At 40.4% G+C, this 20,036-nt stretch overlaps 1 protein-coding gene across 2 annotated transcripts; it reads right to left on the bottom strand.

Annotated features, from left to right (window-relative positions):
- Positions 1 to 2,651: 2,651 nt before the first annotated feature.
- On the bottom strand, positions 2,652 to 18,551 carry LOC101411203 (caspase recruitment domain-containing protein 6). 2 transcript variants are annotated; one of them, XM_004448207.4, is made up of 3 exons: positions 18,036 to 18,551; positions 16,047 to 16,598; positions 2,652 to 6,916 (listed from the first exon to the last, which is right to left on the bottom strand). In XM_004448207.4, the coding sequence occupies exons 1-3, from the start codon at positions 18,316 to 18,318 to the stop codon at positions 4,659 to 4,661; spliced, it is 3,093 nt and encodes a 1,030-aa protein (XP_004448264.1). In that variant the 5' UTR covers positions 18,319 to 18,551; the 3' UTR covers positions 2,652 to 4,658. The 2 variants fall into 2 exon arrangements, with proteins under 2 accessions (XP_004448264.1, XP_023446929.1); XM_023591161.3 differs by lacking the exon at positions 16,047 to 16,598 and having other exon boundaries at positions 18,036 to 18,547.
- Positions 18,552 to 20,036: the final 1,485 nt, after the last annotated feature.

Here is a 20,036-nt window from a genome sequence, read left to right as displayed (position 1 = left end):
CCCTGGGTGGGGTGGGGCAATGTAGGTTAAGGAGCCTAGGAAAAACTTTTTTTTTCCTTTTTTGTAAAAAGTGTATACAGTTTAAAAGATACTAAACTTTAACAGCAGCAGTTTTATTAATGTGGTTATCCAGGTCAAATTAGAATTACCATGGAAACGGAACAGAGAACGCTGATATTAAATTTTTTACTATTATTCCTTGTTTTTTCTAAATAATATAGTGACAAATGTAACAAAGAAAACACATCTTGTATTAGCAGATTTTTTAAATACTTAAAACACCTTAGTTAATGTACATAAAAACAGTAATATGCAACTTTTTTAAACAAGGATTAATGGCATATTTGGTATTACACTGTTTTCAAGAAAAACAATGTAATGTGTACAATTTAATTTTATATAAATTTTGAAACTTATGAAGGTATTTTGTCTTTAGAGTTTTGTTAAATCCTTTGTAATTAGGTACATATACAAATTTAATTTGTACAAAGCCTGAAGAAAAGATATTTTCCTTAACTGAATTACTTTTCTTTATAAGAACATAAAAATAAGCATTCAAAATATTTATTTTAGATTATACTCTATTTTTATTGTAAGATTCTTAGATTGCAGTGTATTGAAAAGTAATTTTGCTTTGCTTTTCAAAATAGTTTTGTTTATCTAAATTTTTGCATCACTTTTACCAGCGGTTGTGTAAATCAATCGGCAAAGGTTTGAGTATCCAGGCTTATAAATCTGAATGATAAGACTGAATTCTTTACAAAGTCCACTGAATCTTCATTAGGATTTGGAAAATCTTGTTATGAAAGAAGGGGAGTTAAACTAGATTAGAACCCAGAGAAAGAAGACAAAAGGATATTAAAGAGTACCAGAAGCTTAGCTTCTACAAATTTCTGGGACTCTAGAGGTATTAATTAATCTTTAAGCAATTTGAATAGAGCTCTCAAGTATTTTTGTTAATTTGGCATTACTATCTGGAGGTAGAAAAACATACATTAAACAGACACAAACCACAGAAACACAAAGTACAGAATTATAGAACTTACTGTTTCCCATAACAGTAGAGAAACAGGAAAGAAACAGAAACAGAAGAGAGTTTTCTTAACTGACAGCCCGAAAACAGAGGGCCCAACCAGAGTTTAGCTCAACGAACAGATTTTGGCCTCAAGTGCAACATGGCAGGAGTTCAAATCCACTGTCCACTTGCTCTGAACCCTAAGAGGTCGACCTGCATGAACTGTGTTGATGGACTCCCTTGCCCTCTGATTAACAGGCAAGTTTGGTAAGGGGATGCTCTAGCAGGAAATCAGAGGTAGAGTGGAGTTATTTATTCCCTGGGGGATTCCTGAAGGCTGCTGAACCCCTCAACCAACCAGACCCAAGACATTCCACTCTGTTCTTCTGACTGAGGAGAGCGTTCTCTCCTCCCTCCCTTTAGACTTTGGGGTGGTAACTCCGTTTCTAAACAAATACTAGACAAATACCATACAATGTGGTGGCTTAACAACTGAATTTGGTGGCTCATGTTTCAGAGGTTAGGAGGCTTGGTTCCTCCCAGAGTGTCCTCTGTCTGGTTGGCAATTATTGGGGTTCCATGGGTTTCCCAATACATGCCCTCTCCTTTCTCTTCCATTGATTTCCAGCTTCCCTTCATAAAGCCTCCAGTAACAGGATTAAGGACCAACCTCATTCATTTGGACCACACCTTAACTAAAAATAACATCTTCAAAAGAGCCTATTTACAATGGGTTCACCCCACAGGGATAGCTTAAGATAATTCAACCACCCACAAGTGGTAATGTTTCCTCACTTTTATTAGTTGTAAGATATTGCACTCTCTTTTGTGCTGTATTTTTTTAAACCTCATGCCCAGCTCATTATATAGTATCCCTTTAGGGAGTAGATGTAGCTCAAGTGGTTGAGCACCTACTTCCCATATATGAGGTCCTGGGTTCCATTCCCAGTACCTCCTAAAAACAAAAGAAGCAAATGAAAAAACCAGCTCTCATTAAGGAGCAGATGTAGCTTAGTGATTACGCACCTGCTTCCCATGTAAAAAAAAAGAATCCTTTATTAAATTCTCAAATTACCCACTTTGAATATACCATAAATTTATTACCAAGACCCAGACTGACAAGAATGTTTGTGATAAGAACCCCACAGGTTTTATCACAGGAACTAATCCTGAAGGATTCAGAGAAAGTCTTAAAAAAAATCACTACTTTGCTCATTTCAAAAATTTAAACAAACAAAAAAGATCATTTACAGGTAAGAAATTCCATGTTTACACAAAATATTTTGTAGTTATTAGTTATAATGCTTTTCTCCTGCCTAAAGATAAAGATAAAAATCCACATGCAAAGTTCTCTAATTCCTTATTCACCCTTACAACAACTTTTAGAGAGAATTTAGCACCCTCTAAACACCTAATATTGATTGTTACATGAGAAAACAAATGAAGGATACCTATTGTAATATTAATATAATTATTCCTTCCAGTGATCATTTCTCATGTACTTGTCAATATGATTTTGTGTGTGTATCCTTGAAAACAATTTTTGGCCCAGAAAAAACTACTCAGGGTTATTTAAGTATTCAAAATTAATATTGATTGTATTAAAGTTACAAATTCAAAAAACGGAGCTCTTAAATTTGATTTACACATTTTATTATTTTATTTGTAACTCCAGTGACTTTTAACATTGACTTTTTTCTTTTCTATCTGGTTGCATCATCGTTGGGTTTCTTTTTGGTGCGTTGCCACTCCTCACAGGGTCAGGCCTGCCCCTCTCCATGCAGGTCTGCAATGCCTTTTTTTCTTTTTTTACCAGGAGGTCCCAGGGATTGAACTTGGGTTCTCCATATGGTAAACAGGGGCTCAATTGCTTGAGCCACAGCTGCTCCCAGCATCAACTTTTAAAGAGACCTTTTATTAATATTCAGTGTCATTTACAAACTTAGTCAAACTTCACTTAAATATTTTAAATGGTGTTTATAAATTCAATATATTCATTTTAATTAATGCTTTTAATTAGCACAACTTAACCAAATAGAATAATAATTTAATAAGGTTAAAATTTGGTGAATCTTAAATTCTGTTAAACATTTTAATAGTCTTTACAAACTTTGTAAATTACTCTTTTAAAAAAAAATTATTTTTTATTTATTTCTCTCCGCTTCCTCCCCTGTTGTCTGCTCTCTATGTCCATTTGCTGTGTGTTCTTCTGTGTTCGCTTGCATTATCTGGTGGCACTGGGAAGCCGTGTCTCTTTTTTGTTGTATCATCTTGTTGCATCAGCTCTCCATGTGTGTGGAGCCACTCCTGGGCAGGCTGCGTTTTTTTTTTACATGGGGCAGCTCTCCTTGCAGGGTGCACTCCTTGCGTGTGGGGCACCCCTGCGTTGGGATGCCCCTGCGTGGCACGGCCCTCCTTGCACGGCAGCACTGCACGTGGACCAGCTTTCTACATAGGTCAGGAGGCACTGGGGATTGAACCCTGGACCCTCCATATGGTAGATGGATGCTCTATCAGTTGAGCCACATCTGCTTCCCTGTAAATTACTCTTAATCCATTCAACTTAAAAAATCACAACTCTAAAATCAAAAGCTCAATTGTATAGTGCACAACTCTGATTATAATGAGAGCCATTGATTGTACTGTTTGGATAGGTTATATGGGTGGTGAATAAAATCATTTTAAAAAAATCAATTATAAATGTTAAATTAGAATCATGGAGCTAATATTTTAGATCCTCTAGTAAGCCAAATTATCTTAAACATTAAAAATATTTTAAATATGAGCCACACATTGAACATCCCTAAAGTTAATACTAAATAATTAATTTTATTTGTTTTTAGTTCATTATATATATATATGTGTGTATATATATATATATAATTTGGATTTATCATCCAAGCAAATTGGGATTACTATCACAAACAAATTGATTTAACCACCCCAAATAAACAGAATTATTGGCTCAGCAGGCTGACACTGAACCAGAATTTTTTCACTAGGGTGCCTCTGGAGCAGCAAATCTCTAAAGCAATTTTTCTTGCAACACTGAGACAATCTGAGCACCACTTTATAGCTACTGTGCAATTAGAGTCTCCAAATCCATTTCTGGGTGAATTCAATTAATTTATTTACTGGTTGATTCTATTCTTAATTCTTTACATATTTTTCCTCTCAATTAGGGAAACAACTCTTTCAGACATTTTAATGATATCCAGTTAGAATGTGCAAATATTTTTGTGTCATGTTAATGGCAGTAGTCTTTACCATCACCGCAACTCTTTTGGTTAAAATATGATAGGAATGACCTGGGTAAAGGAAACATTTTTTAAAAATTTATCCACACCCCCCCCCCCCATTGGTTCTCTTCTCTGTTTCCTCATTTTTTGCTTGCCTTCTCCAGGAACCAAACCCAGGACCTCCCACATGGGAGGCAAGTGCCCAGTGGCCTGAGCCACATCTGCCCCCACAGGCTGCAGGGTATGCTGGCTTGTGGCATCTGCTTGTTTAGACATCTGCTCATCTTCTTTAGGAGGCACTGGGATCTGAACCTGGGACTTCCCATGTGGTAGATGACTGCCCAACTGGTTGAGTCATATCCACTTCCCAAAGGATACATTTTGTAAGTCCCTGGAGAAGCACTTTAATGCTTCCCTACACTCTTGGGCCCTGCTCTTGAGTTGTACACCTTGGCCTGTGAAGGTCTGGCCTTGGATGGCTTAAATTGAGAGGATCTGGACTGAGAGAGCATAGGTTGGGAGGGCTTAGAGTGACTGGGTTTGGAATGGGAGGGTTTAGGTTGGGAGGGTTGGGGCTGAGTGTGTTTAATTAGAGTGGGTTTAGGTTGAGATGGCACAGGCTGGCAGGGTTTAGGCTGAGGGTACTTGACCTGATATGGATTGGGTAGTGCAGATTTAAGCTGAAAGCTGGATAAAAGATTGCTGTTAGACATGGGACAGGGTCCTATTTGGAAAGCTGGATTCAAAGGCTCACCCTGTGTTTTCAGCTGAGCTCCTTGTTGAGAGGCAGGTATTAAGAGCTTTCCTATAGCTGCTGCTTGATGGTGGGGATCTTTTTTATGGGTTGTTGTTCTGGTAAATTTTCCAGAGGCTTCCGCTGACTGTGTTCCCAGGCGACAGGCTTTTCCAGCTGCTCCTGCCGGCCATGAGCCCAGAGCCTGGAAGCGACCCACCTGGAGGATCACTAACCCAGACCTTTCAGGAGCTCCCATTGTTTGTGATTTTTCAGGCCAGTAACATACATGCTGAAAAACAGGTTTTGGTGGACTCCCAAGTATTCCATCCCTGTGATGTCCCTGAGCAGATCTTGATGATTCTGTGAATCTTTCACCAGAATAAAATCTCTGGGGTTGGAAATATTGAGAACCAAAACTTTTGTGTCTACCATGGTCCCCTGTACTCTGAAAGCCCAAAGGTTGGAACCACTTGGACCTCTGCTTTGACCCAACGTGGGAGCCCGTACGCCAGGGGGTGTTTGGGGATATCTGGTTAAAGTTATCTCCAATTCTGATCGGTAAAGGCCAGGAGTTTTGGGGATAAGACATGAATACTGGGATGGGGTGGAAATTCTGAGGATTCTCGCTGACCCCACATTTCATCCCAGCCTCTCTGAAAGGTATCTGAGCTGAGCTACCAGAAGGACTTTTTGCCTGACTCTGTCTTTCTTGACACTCCTGTTCAGTTGTTTCAGCCATGTTTTCACTAGGGGGAAGTTGAATACCTTCAGCATTCTCATAGTCTTCGTCCACCTGGATTCCCAATTCTCTGGCCAGGAAGGCCATGTCCTCCACAGATACACACTTGAGTGAAGAGCTCATCACTTCCTGAAGGGCTGCTTGAAGATGCTCCATGTTCCTCCCTCTATCTCCAGCTTCCTCTCTCTCCAAAAACAGTAGCTGTGATGGCTTCAGTTTCATTATCTTCTGGAAAATCTGAGCCTCTTCACTTTCCCTGGCCTGGGGACTGAGGACAAAGTAACATCTTTCAATGGTAGTTTCTCCTAAAAACATTAGCAGGTTCCATTCCTTCTCACCTAGGTAGTCAGTGAAAAAAAATATGGCTGAGGAAATTTCCAACAAAAAGCCAAACTGTGTCCAGAAGCTTTCTAAATTTCCTCGAAGGTTGGCAACTGCAACAGGCTTTTGAAAAAAACTGGGGTTTTCCTTTAGATGATCGCTATCAGGGAAACACCAAGTTATCTCAACCAGGCCATCGGAGATTTGCCGGGGAAGAACCAAAATGGACGAATCCTGATGGAGAAAGATTTTGCGTGGTTTCAGCTGGGCAGGGCAGAGCAGTGTGTTGAGAATTCTGGACTTGGAGAAGCTACAGCATCCTAGACGCACAAAAGAGATGACAGGCATCTTCATGAGAATGAGAAAGTTTTCTGTATCCCTTGCAGAGTCTCCTGAGGGCTGTGTGGGCTGCTTCTTCACAATGTCCTTCATGGCCCCCCGCATTAAGATGCTTTTGTTATTCTCTGCATCTGGCAGGAGCAGGGGAAGAGCAAATTGGCATTGGTACATGTTTGACATGACTTCACGTTGCAAAGAGCTGTCTGAACACAGCATGGATGCACAAAGGACATCAAGCGGATTAATGGTCTCTATGTCTTCAAGTTCCAAATTCTCCACCCTGGTCAGCAATTCCCCTTTGCTAGCTGAAGCCGAAGCCGAAGCCCTGTGCCTGAGGATTGACTCTCTAGCCATCACATCCAGGGCTTGAACTTTCATCAGGAAATTCCACGCTAAGTCTCCTGGACTCTTAGGTGTCCAGTTATAGCCATGGTCTACAGAAAATTGTTTAACAAACTCTGGCAGAAGCTTTCTGCTCCTATCCATGTTTAAACGTGACAGGACATCTTCAAACACCTTTTTTTTCTCTGTAGGAAGAAAAGATACTTGGTGAGTGCTATGTTCTGAGTCTAAGCTTTCCTCATTGACTTTTAAAATAAGATAACTAATTTTTTTTCTCATTCCAAAAAGATCAAACAACACAATTAAGGTAAAAGTCTCTTTTCACCACCCCTCCATTTGCATTTCCCTTTTAAGAGGTATGTCAATAAGGTACGTTTGATTCTCATCCTTTTTCTAAACAAGTGCCAAGATTTACATGCACACATAGAAATAGTTTTAATAGACATGATTTTTTTCTTTTTTACATAAATGATATCACACTAAGCAAATAGTTCTTCAACCCCTTTCACTTAATGATATTTCTAGCAAACTGCTCCAAGTCATTATGGATGGATGGATAGATAGATAGATAGATAGATAGATAGATAGATAGATAGATAGATAGATCTACCTAATGCTTTTTAGCCATTGCATGGTATTCCATGGTTTGTGATGACAATTATTTATTTATTTAAGCATTCTCTATTTAAGATCATTTAAGTTTTTTAGGTTTTTCCAATTTTTTTCCTTAATGTTTGGATGCAACATTGTGACACTTTGCTAATATTTGTTGGCCACATGTGTGGGTAATTCTCTAAGTTGATACTGACTTCTTTCAAAATTTATCTCTTACTATAGTTTAGAGAAACTGGAAGGTTTGATTTTCATGAAAAGTTTTCTCAGAATTTACATGCTTCCTCTAAGTTCTCCTAGTTTACTACCATTTCCCGAAAAACCTTTTAGTCACTTCTTGGGAATACAAAGGTAGTCCTTGGCAGTGAATGAAGATGAGAGGTAATTTTCTGCTCCTGACCGATGGCATGCTATCACGAATGGCTCAGATCCCCCTCTAAAAGTAGCCTAGGAGAAATTATAAGAGTAAGAGAAAGCATAGAATCCAGGAATTAAAAGTAAATCTAAGAAACCCTTGGGTACGCTAAATGCTGCTTGAACTGCTAGAAGTCCTGGAGTAAGAAGGGGAGGGAGGAGTTGCTGCTACTATGAAGGGCTCCCAGGGGAGGTTTTAAGAGTATACATTGCAGGGAAGCTTTTAAATTTCTAATCTTTCCTGTCCCCTGTTTTGCTTTAGGACAACCATCCTCTGCTCCTTCAGCACTGAAATTGGTGTTCACAGAGCCCAGGTCAAATATCTAGTATGAAAAGGTAATAACAGGACTACTATGGGGTGATTAAAGCAACAGAGGAGATATACACACAGCAATAAGGATATATCATATAAACACAGAGCTGGGTGAAAAGAATAAAAAGCAACAATATCTAGAACACAGTACCATTTTTGTAATTTAAAAATTCATACAGCTATAGGAACTCTATACTTCCTGCATGTAACTTGCAACTGCTCTAAAAAAAAAAATAAATCAATGCAAACACCCATCATTAGTCATCAGAGAAACGCAAATAAAAACCACAAAGATGGGTAGAATCAAAAAGACAAATAATAGGGGAGAAGGTGTAGCTCTGGTTGAGTGCCTGCTTCCCATGTACAAGGTGCTAGGTTCAATCCCCAATACCTCCTAAAAAAAAAAAATCAAATAGTAACAAGTGTTAGTGAGGGAATGGAGAAATCAGAATCCTCATACAATGCTGGTGGGAATGTTAAATGAAGTAATTAATTTGGAAAATAGTTTTGCAGTTTCTCAAATAATTAACCATAGAGCTTCCATATGATCCATGATTTCCACCCCTGGGTATATACCCAAGAGAAATGAATACTTATGCCCACGCAAAAATTTGTACATGAATGTCTATAGCAGCATTATTCATAATAGCCAAAAGCTGGAAGCAATTCAAATGTCTATCAACAGATGAATGGATCAACAAAATGCATTGTATTCATACAATGGAATATTAGTCAGCTGTAAAAAAAGGAATGAAGTACTGCTACATGCTACCACTTAGATGAACCTTGAAAATATTATGCTAAATAAAAGAAGTCAGTCACAAGAGTCCACATATTATATAATTCCATCCATATGAAAGTTCAGAACAGGGAAATCTGTAGAGACAGAAAGTAAATTAATGGCTGCAAAGGTATGGGGGGAGGGAGAAGATGGAGAATGATAGCTAAAGTGTAAAGAGTTTCTTTGGGGGATGATGAAAATGCTCTAAAATTGACTGTAGTCATCCATGTGGAATCTGAGCCTCCTCTTGACATAGAGGTGCAATGGACACAACCAATCCAATGTCCACATAGAAGAGGTGGCATTGGATTGGGAAAAGTGGACATGGTGGACGATGGGTATGGGGAAAGGCAGGAAGAGATGAGAGGTGGAGGCGTCTTTGGGACATGGAGCTGCCCTGGATGGTGCTTCAGAGGTAATCACCGGACATTGTAAATCCTCACAGGGCCCACTGGATGGAATGGAGGAGAGTATGGGCCATGATGTGGACCATTGTCTATGAGGTGCAGAGGTGCCCAAAGATGTACTTACCAAATCCAATGGATGTGTCATGATGATGGGAACGAGTGTTGTTGGGGGGGGGAGAGGGGGGGTGGGGGGTGGGGTTGAATGGGACCTCACCTATATATTTTTAATGTAATATTATTACAAAGTCAATAAAAAAAAATTAAATTGACTGTAGTGATTGTTGCACACATGCATGAATATACTAAAAACCCTTGAACTGTACACTTTAAATGGGTGAATTGTATGGTATGTGAATTAAATTTCAATAAAGTTGTTTTTAAAAATTCATGCAAGTGTCAGGTTTGAATCACAGGTTGGACAGCTGCGACATGGGTGCCCAGCTGTTGTCCCCCTGCCTGGCAGTTCTACCTCAAGGACCACCACATCTCCACTTTCAAGAACTGACCCTTCTTCGAGGGCTGTGGCTGCACCTGGGAGTGGATGGCTGAGGCCAGTTTCATCCACTGTCCCACTGAGACTGAGTCCAGTTTGGCCCAGTGTTCTTTCTGCTTCAAGGAGATGGAAGCTGGGCACTAGATAATGACCCCACGCAAAGGAAACCAACAATAAGCAGAAAGAAATTGAAGACACGGCAAAGACAGTACAACATGCCATTGAGCAGCTGGCTGCCCTGGAGTGATCCTCTTGTCTCACCTAACTGGACCCAGAGCTTAGCACCTGGTTCCCAAGGCATATTCCCCAGTGGCATCAGGCTTTCTGGGGAACTCCTTAACAATGCCTTAGGAAAGAAGAACTTCAAAAACATGAAATCAGGGAAGCGGATGTGGTTCAACTGATAGAGCATCCACATACCATATAGGAGGTCCAGGGTTCAAATGCAGGGCCTCCTGGCCCATGTGGTGAGCTGGCCCACGCACAGTGCTGCCGTGCCATGCAGGGATGCCCCCATGTAGGGGTGACCCACGCTCAAGGAGTGTGCCCTGCAAGGAGAGTTGCCCTGCACGAATAAAGTGCAGCCCCCTAGGACTGGCGCTGCACACATGGAGAGCTGACACAGCAAGATGATGCAACAAAAAGAGAGATACAGATTCCTCACGTTCACCGAGAATGCAAGCAGACAGAGAAGAACACACAGCAAATGGACACAAGAGAGCAGACAATGGGAACGGAACAGGAGAGACATAAAAAAATAAATAACACTTTTTTTAAAAAACCATGAAATCAGAATATTGAAACTATGTTTTGGTTTTTTGGAGGGTGTACCAAAGCTACTTTTTGTGCAACTATGATGCTGACTACAGTGACTCATATTCTCTTTCTCACTTCTCTCTCTCGTTATTTTTGCTTTATTGATTCCTGGACTTAGCAGTTGTGGGGAGCCGCCCGGAGCTACGTGCATTTGCAGTCTCCAGCAACATGGCGGTTTTCATAAGTACGCCTACTCCACCCCTGTGCTTCCGCCTTCTTCTTCCCCTTTCCCCAGTTTCCCGGGCAAAAAGTGTCGCACCTGCGCAACAAGATGTTGAAGCCATGACCAGCACTGAAGACTCACAAACTATAGCAAGTGGTGTAACAGCATTTTATTGCCTTATATGGAAGAGCCGCTTCATCAGCCTATCACCCCCTGCTAATATCCTCCCCTTAGTATATATTCTGATGCTCTACCCTCAATAAACGGAGACTTGATCAGAATCCTGTCTTGTCTCTGTTTCTCTCGCCTCTTGTCCCCCAATTCCCACTCCCTCTTTCAGGTGCCAGTTTGTTTGACCTGCGGGCCGGGTCAAGCAGTGGATGAGAGGCGGGTAAGGAAGGCAGAGTGTGCATTTTTCTAGAACTGACAGCTTTGCTGTTTTGCTCTCACACTGTGCTAGGTTGTTGCCCAGCCATCACTCTCCATCCTGACATCAGACATAAGGGTGAGATCACAAATCCATTGTGAGTCGGCAAACAGAAAATTAAGGATGTGATTTTTAAGTTGTTTTGCATAGCAATCTAAATTTATAATGTGCATTTCTCACTTTGTGTTCAAACACTTTGTGCACTGTCTCGTTTTGGGCATGCACAATGCTGTGGTGTTCCTTTTCCCCGTTAGATCTGTGCTATTACAGCAGTCTGCCTTTGTCCAAAAGTGGACTGGAGAGCGTCACCTCACTTCCTGAACTGTGTGCTGCCTGTGTTGGAGGCTCCATGCCTCTCTATTTCATGTCTTTTTCATCATTTACAAGCACATATACTTTGTAACCTTAAGTTTCCACAGAAAGGAACGTAACCCAGAAGTTGATGTGTGTGATTCCAGGCCCTTTAAGGGGATTAAAAAATGAAAGGATAGAGGGTGAGGGGAGATGGAGGAGAAACATTGATGGAAGATTACTAATATGTTATTATGCACTACTCTGCATAGTTGCCTTTCATTGTATTTTTGCCCAATTATCATCCTATTATTAACATTTTGTAAAATTAACATACATTTGTTGTTTTTTCAGAGAAAAATATTTTTATATATGCACTATTTTTTAAGGTTTATTCATTTACTTTATATTTTATTTTTAAATTTATTCCCTTCTTCCCCAGATGGTCTGTGGTCTATCTGCTCATTGTTGGTTCACCTTCTTTAGAAGGCACTGGGAACCAAATCTGGAACCTCCCATATGGGAGGCAAATGCCCAATGGCCTGGGCCACTTCTGTTCCCTGTGGGATATGGCTTCTGCTAGCTTGTGGCATCTGCTCATTAGGCATCTGTTCATTGCAGTGGGTGCAGCATCTGCTTGTCTTCTTTAGGAGGCCCTGGGACCCAAACCCTGGACTTCCCATGTGGTAGGCAGCTACCCAACTGGTTAAGCCACATCTTTTTCCCTATATATACACTATTAACCATGCTCATTGTCCACAAGTGGGTTCACTATGCCACACAGTCCCATGTTTCATCTTTAAGCTTTCTTTCCAGTGATATACACAACCTTAACCTTTCCCAGCTTATAAGGATATTAAAGTAGCTATTTTAACTATTCTCAAAATGTCAAAGAAAATAATCCTGTAATGAATGACCAAACAAGAATTCACAAAAGAAAAATAGAAAGTATTTTAGAAAAATAAAATGGAAATTCTAAAATTAAAAAACAATCTCTAAATTTACAAAATCACTAGAAGGGCTTAATAGCAGATGGGAAATGGCAGAAGAAAGGGTTGGTATACTTAAAGATAGATAAATTAGAGTGATCCAATCTGAAAAATAGAAAGAAAAATGAAAAATCCACTTGAATGTATTCAACAATATCAAAAAAAAAAAGGTCTAAAATACATGTAATTGGAGTGTTAGGAAGAAAGGAGAAATGAAATGGGGCATAAAAAATGTTTGAATAATAATAGCTGAAAATTTTTCAAATTTGCTTATAAAAATAGAATTATACAATCAAGGAATTGTACAAACACTAAAAAGAATAAAACAACAACAAAACTACAACTAAACATATCAAAGCCAAACAACTGAAAAGATTTTAAGAAAAAATCATGAAAACAAGTAGAGAAAATGACATCATACAGGGGAACAATGATAAAATGATTGATGATTTAGTAACAGAAACAATGGAAGACAAGAGACTGAATAATGGCATTGATAAAATACTGAAATAAAAAAATTGCCAATACAGAATTCCATATCCAAGGAAAATATACTTCTGGAATGAAGGCAAAATAAAGACATTTCCAATTAACAAACACCAAGAGAATTTGCCACCAGCAAATTAGCACTACAAGAATAATAACGTTGTTTATACTGAAGGGAAATAACTTCAAACTGTAATTTGGATCTTTAGGAAGAAATGAAAGGCACAGGAAATTATAAATATATGGGTTTCTTCAACTGATTTAATACAACTACAAGCTAGGGTGGGGAGGAAGTCAATCGATGGAATCTATACAAGTAGATATTCTATAGCACAAAGCATATAAAGCAATGTCAGTAGCATTTGGATTTTTTTTTTCATTTCCCAGACACATAGACAAATATCACTAAGAAAAGACACAGAGGAGGACCTCATGCTTCCAGTCAACTAGAGGGGATCAAGAGCCATCAAAACTGGATTGCAGGCCATAAGTGTATTATTATGGAGATTTTCTTGATCAGTTTTGCTAAGGTGTTTGTTTGAGGTTCCCCTTTACTAGATTTGCAATAATTAACAAGCTGTAACTCAGGTTCCCCGACATGCATTAAGGAAAGAAAAGCCCCCTCTCTCATAGCCTACGTGTCTGAAAGCACAGCACTTCCCCAAAGGTTGAACAAAGAAACCACATGGAAAGGGGAGTAAAGGGAGATAGACACCTTCACTCCCTGCAGATCAAAGGAACACCTGTTCCTCCAGCATTCCAAGAAAACATAAACTCCCTAACCCACTACCCTTTAGCCATACAAGGGAAAATTTTCACCTCTAGGGTTTCCTATTGGCCCTGCACCTCACTCGGACCATCAACCGAGGCCCTCCCACTATCATTTCCCTGCCTAGGAATGTACTGTATAAATTCAAATCCCCCCTTTCCAGAAGCTGAAGTCTCTGAAGTCTATTCTTCAGACCCCCTCTGTTGGGAGAGCTTCCCAATAAACTTTCTGCCTGTGATCAGTCTCCATGTCCCAGAGAACACCATTTTCCTCCAAAAGTGTTATAATGATTCTGATAATAGCTCCAACTAATGGCTTTCGGTATTCACACACTTCGTTATGTGACTTTGCAAAAGGTAGAAACTATTTCACCAAACCTCAAATGTGGGTTGGGTTTATGCCCTGCTTTTACTAACAGAATATGACAGAAGTAATAGTATTATTGTACTGAGCTTAAGATTTAAGAGATCTTGACTACTTCCTTTTTTTCTCCCTTACTCCTCTATCCTAGTCATAAGAACAGGACGCATCTACTCTAAGAATATGCCCAGGTTAGCCAGCTAGAAAATGAGAGTCAAGACAATCACCACAAATGTGAGAGAGCTCAGCCAGTATCAGCAGAGCTCCCTACCCAACCTGCAGCTGATCATAGGTACATGACTGAGCCCAGAGAAAATCAGAACAACTGTCCAGTCAACTATGGAGTGAATAATAAATGTTTGTTGTTTTAAGTGACTAAATTTGGGGGCAGTTTGTCAAGCAGCATTATTGTGGTGATAAATACCTGATATGGAAAAAAGATCATTCAAACAAAACAATAATATACAAGAACACATCATAATATTAGAATGTTACCAAAGGGGGAAGGTGAATGAGAATGGGGAATGGAGGAAAAAAGAAAGGCTGAACAAACAAAAGGGGGTTTTTATAACTGAGGGTTAAGAATTAACAAATACTCATGATTGATAAATCATTATATAGATGTCTTTATATTATAAAACAGCAAAAGATTTATACCTGAAATTGCTGAAGCTGGCTAGCGTTGTCCCACCCCTTTAGCAAGCTCATTCTAGACTTAACCTCACCTTTGTGTATTCTTACTATTGGAATGGTAACCTCTCCACCTTCCTCTGTTTAACATCCATATGGGAAACCTTGTGACTGACCTCTACTCTGTACTTTACTATCACAGAACTTTGATCTCAGAAAATGATTGTAACTTTGTAAACCTGGTTTGGGGTCCACCCCCATCCTGTTCAATCTCTTAATGTTTATTAATGAAAGAACCTACGTCCAGCTCCACCCTAATTATTCATTAGCACCTTGATGTTATAAAATATTATAATTTTTGTGGATCTGGGAAACAGTTTGAGGCCAGAAGGACAGTGTGCTCCATTGCTTGAGCAACCAATAAAACTCCTTCTCTCTTTGAAACCCGTGTCTCAGGAATTGTCTTTAAAGATGCATTGGAAGAAAAGAACCCACTTTTGTTCTGCATCATTTTTATAAACCAATGATAATATCATGCAATGAAATAATTGATTCAACCCTCTGCAACATGTTATATGTTATATATTATATGTTAAAATCAACATATAAATAAAATTTAAGAACAAGGCCTAAAAGTAACAGAGTATTGGGAAAGCATATGAGGGTGATCCAAGAGGTGTGATGTGTTTCCTAACTAGTGAGCTCTGAATTATGAATCCCAATGACTTGCACTGAGCCCACTGGTAGCTACCTTCCTATTCTTTATTTTAAAAATTAGTAATGTTTACTTCCCAGACAATATATCTCCACTTGAAACATTTCTCATATTTTGAATTTTCATTTAGAAATATTAAAATTCAAGATATTGATATAACTTCATCATCAAGATGGCAATTTATGGACTGGATAAGTCCTAGTAAAAATATTTTAGGGGTTTACGCATTCACCACAAATTCTCTACAGAATGTTTCTACTTCAAGCATTAGGCCCTTATTTTTCATAACCCCAGGTCAAAAAAGCACCAAAATGAAAAAGGGAGTTTAATCTGAGGAATAAAAGATAACACCTAAAATTAATGTTAGTAGCTCCTCTATGCTTGATGGAAGGTCACTGCAGAAGCCTATAAGCTGACAATATTTACTTTTATTTAAGCCATTCACTGTTTCCTAGGTGTGGGATTCTCCTGCCTGTCAATACCCACCTCTGAGCAGACACAAGTTTAGAGGGGTACAAGGGTTTTTGAATGGATCTTTTCTGCTGGCATCTGCTGCCTTCCCTTATTGCTTCTCCCCATTATGTCACTGCAATTTTTTTAAAAAAGTTGTTGTTTAAGTAGACATGAAACGTTGGCATCAGTCCCATACCTTCCATACTTTTCTCCTCCTCCAATGACACACTGGCTTCTGAATCCTCATGACTCTGTTCTTCACCAGAGAACTCCATGGTGTTTGAATATGTAGAGTCTTCATCATCATATATGCCAAACTCCGGGTCATCATAAGCCTTCTTTTCGACCAAGGTTTCTGCAGCTTCAAGGGATGCAACATATCGTAGATATTCCTCTTTTCCTAAATACAAGGAATCATCTGGCTCATCATATCTCTGCCCATCCCTTAAACATGCAGTAGTTGCTAGAACTTCATATTCCTCTTCTTCAACCACATGTGAGAATGTGACTTTTGGTGTGATGTATTCCTTCTCATTCTTCTCCCTTGAGGAGAAAGCAGTTTCCTTATCGCTAGTTTTCCTCTCCCTGAAAGATGCGGCAGTCTCCCAATCCAAGAGTCCTTTCTCTCTGAAGGAAATTGTGATCTCAGGATTCTCAGGAAGTTTATTTTTAGAGAAAAAATCATCTTCTGAATTCTTGTCTACTCCCATATATTGAGGGGGTTCTACACTCTCATCCTTTATAAAATCTGAGAACAAAAAGGTTTTATTTTTTTATTTGTATTTTCCATTTCAATAAAAGAGATTTTATAAAAACTTTCAGAGACCTCAAAGTATCATCCCTCTTCCTCATTTCATTGGAGAACAGGAATACCCACCACCTCCTACATAATTTGAATGGCAACCAATCAACTGTCAGAACTTTCTTTCTCCCACTGAAGAAATTCACATTTCTCCCAACTCCCCCTCCAACTCCCTTCATTTCTGAAGATGCTCAAAGTTTGAGTCTTTCATAGCTACCTAAAAGAGCAAAGGAGTGAACCAGAAAATGTAACCCTATGAATAGGTTTACTGGTGGATTTACTGTGACTCACAACCAATGCAGACTTCCTGGGGCCATTGCTAACAGATTATAAACAGGAAGTAAATGGCTTTAATTTGGAAATCTAGAGTTCTAGAAACAATAAAACCAATTTTCTAAGCAATGTGGGTCTTGGCCTATAATACAAAACATCAACATCCCCCTTCTTATCCCAGTCCCTGTCTCCCTAACATCCTCTCTTAAAATGATCCTGAATATTTGTTCAGATACCTAGAAAAGGTGCTACAACATCCTCTAGTGGTAACCTATAGAAGTGCAAAACAATCCATTCTGGCAGAATTGTTCCCTTATCCCCTCCACCACTAGTTACCTTAGAACATTTAATATCACTTAACCTTTTTGTGCCTCAGTGTTCTTTCCTATAAAATGGGGGTGGTGGTATTATTTACCTCAAATGTTGCTCTGAGGATTAAACTAGTTAATTTACACAAAGAAATTAGAACAGGAATTTGGCACAGGAACATTATATGCATTACCCACTGTTAAGTGCTCAAAAATTACTAAAAGAACTTTCCCTCTTATTAGCTGATATATCATCAGCCATTGATTTCATACCCCAAAATTTTTTAAAAAGTGAACATTTAACATTTGAATTGCTGAACTGCAATTCAGAAAACCAGGGTTCCACTGGCATTCTTAACACAGGGAAAATGAAATTACTAATTCACCATTTTCAAAATGGTTATCCTAAGTGAAATATGCAGCAGGTGGTCTTGGAACTGTTAAGTCTGTGAATTCACTTCCTTGGTAAAGAAACCCAGAATTGTGTCATCATTAAGAGTTTCCTTTCCAACCACGGGTATATATTCAGGATGCCACTGCCTGTATCATAAACACTGCATGTTTATGATAACACTAAAGCACTGCAAGTTTGGGGTATATTATGAACAACAAATTATCAACCCACTAAACCAATGAGATATATTGTTTCCTAATTTTAAGTTTGGGCACTTTCCCCCTCTATCATATTTTATTGGAAATTATCTTCAGGAGAAAGACAAACAAGAATTTAAGGAAACAATTTTTTTTTTCAGAAAATCTATCCCTTCCCTCTTACCCCCAAAAGTGTAAAAATTCAACTTACCATGCTTTAAGTCCCAAATAGTAGCTGCATCTGGAAAAGTACTGAAAAAACACTTCAGAAAATGCTGACAGCTCACCTCTCCCTTTTCCTGTACCAAAATTAACAGCTTTTGACTTTTCTTCAGGGGATCTGTAACATTCTCCAGGCTCTTGTATTCTTCTTCAGAAATTACCCATCGAGAGGTTAAAATGTCTAAGATGGAATCAGGATCTTGCTCAAGGATTTCAAGCAACTTTTTTCGTTCTTTTTCTATGATCTTGGAGGGAACAGTGTCAGTAGACATTGCTGCTGTTTTCCCTAGACCAGGAAATGGATTGAGAAATCTTTCTCTTATTTGCTGAAGAAAAAAAAAAAGCAAGAAGTGGTTTTACTTGGCAAAGATTCAAGATGTCGGCAATACGCAGCGAGAATCAACACAGCTCTTTCTTCCTCAGCTCCCAGTAGATTGTTTCTTTGATGAATTGACCCAGTCACGTCATTACGCACAGGTCACCTCCTCCAGGAAGTCTCTGGGCTTTATACTGCGATGATAAGAGTGCAAACTGATTAACCCTTTTTTGGGAGGACAATCTGGGAACATCCAACAATAAATAAATAAAATGATGGATAAAAATTCAAATCTTTCAATACAGAAATTCCACTTCTGCGGTCACCCCTCGGGCTGAAGTGTGGTTTGCTGGCCTGGCAGGGGAGCGGCCGCGGTAGGCCTAATTCCACTGCCCCCATAATAGGGTGGCTGGTCGGACTCACCGCCACCCCTGAAGGAAGCTCGGCATGGGCGCAGAGTGCCCTCGGGTCTCCCCTTCTCGGCAGCCATGCTTCCGCGGCCGCCCCTCCTCCCAGATGGCGCCACCCGATGCCTTGTGGGGCGGCACCCTTCTTCTTCCTTCTCCCTAGGGCAGAAAATTCCAGTCTGCCCTTTTCCCCTCCCCCGACAGCAGCAACAGCCAGGTGTGGGCGGAAAAATCCAGCCCGTCCTTTTCCCCTCCCCCGATAGCAGCAACAGCCAGGTGTGGGCGGAAAAATCCAGCCCGCCCTTTTCCCTTCCCCGGACAGCAGCAATAGCCAGGCGTGGGCGGGAAACTCAAGTCTGCCCTCCACCCCAGCAACAGCAGCCACCAATCCCTAAACCCTGCCCCTTCCCCCAGCAACAGCGACAGCCAATCCCTAACCACCACCCCTCCCCCATCCAGTACCGCCCACTGACCTTTCGCCGGCAACCAATCAGAACAGGGCGTGGCTTCGACCAATCAGCCTTCCCCAGCCCCTATAAAACTGTTGCCTCTCCCTCAGTAAAGTGGACTTGCGTGTTTACCTTGTCTCCACGGTAGTTCTTCTGCCGTGCGCCCTCCAGTCCTGAGAGCCCCCGACAAGGGCCTGGCCTCCCTTGTCCCCAGTTCGTCGCCGGCTTCGCCGGGCGACCCCGTCAGCCGAACCGCGCAACCCCTTGTGAGACCGATCCCTCGTCTGCTGCCGGACCGACCCCTCGTCCCAAGTGGGACCGACCCCTCGTCCCAAGCGGGACCGACCCCTCGTCCAGAGCTGGACCGACCCCTCGTCCGCAGCCAGACCCCACCTCTACCGACCGAGCAAGCCGCCGCAACTTCTAGGAAATTATCCTAAGGAAATAATCAGATAAATGCCCAAAGACATAGGTGTAAGAAGCTGCATGATGACATTATTTATAAAAGCAGAAAATGGAAAATAACCAAAATGTCCATCAATTGAGAATTTGTAGGATAAATTACTCTATTTCAAGAGTGAAACAGCAAAGAGCTGTTTAAATGCATGGCATTGGGAAGTGAATGTGGCTCAATCAGTTAGGCACCCACCTACTCCACAGGAGGCCCCAGGTTTGGGTCACAGTGCCTCCTAAAGAAAACTAACAGATGCTGCATCCTTCACAACGAACTAGATGCCACACCCACTGCATCAAGCAGACTCCTAAATGAGAAGATGCCACAAGCCAGCAGACCCTTCAGCCCTTGGGGAGTGGGTGTG

This window comes from Dasypus novemcinctus, chromosome 2 (assembly GCF_030445035.2).
Source record: "Dasypus novemcinctus isolate mDasNov1 chromosome 2, mDasNov1.1.hap2, whole genome shotgun sequence".
Lineage (NCBI taxonomy): Eukaryota > Metazoa > Chordata > Mammalia > Cingulata > Dasypodidae > Dasypus > Dasypus novemcinctus.
Note: the sequence above shows the minus strand (reverse complement) of the source record. Positions and strands in the feature narration are given on the sequence as shown.

Coding starts and splice junctions, on each gene's coding strand:
- LOC101411203 (XM_004448207.4), bottom strand. CDS start 18,318: ATGTCTACTGACACTGTTCCCTCCAAGATCATAGAAAAAGAACGAAAA. Junction 16,599..18,035: donor TATTTGGGACTTAAAGCATG/GTAAGTTGAATT, acceptor TTTTGTTCTCAG/ATTTTATAAAGGATGAGAGT. Junction 6,917..16,046: donor GGAGGAGAAAAGTATGGAAG/GTATGGGACTGA, acceptor TTCTTCCTACAG/AGAAAAAAAAGGTGTTTGAA.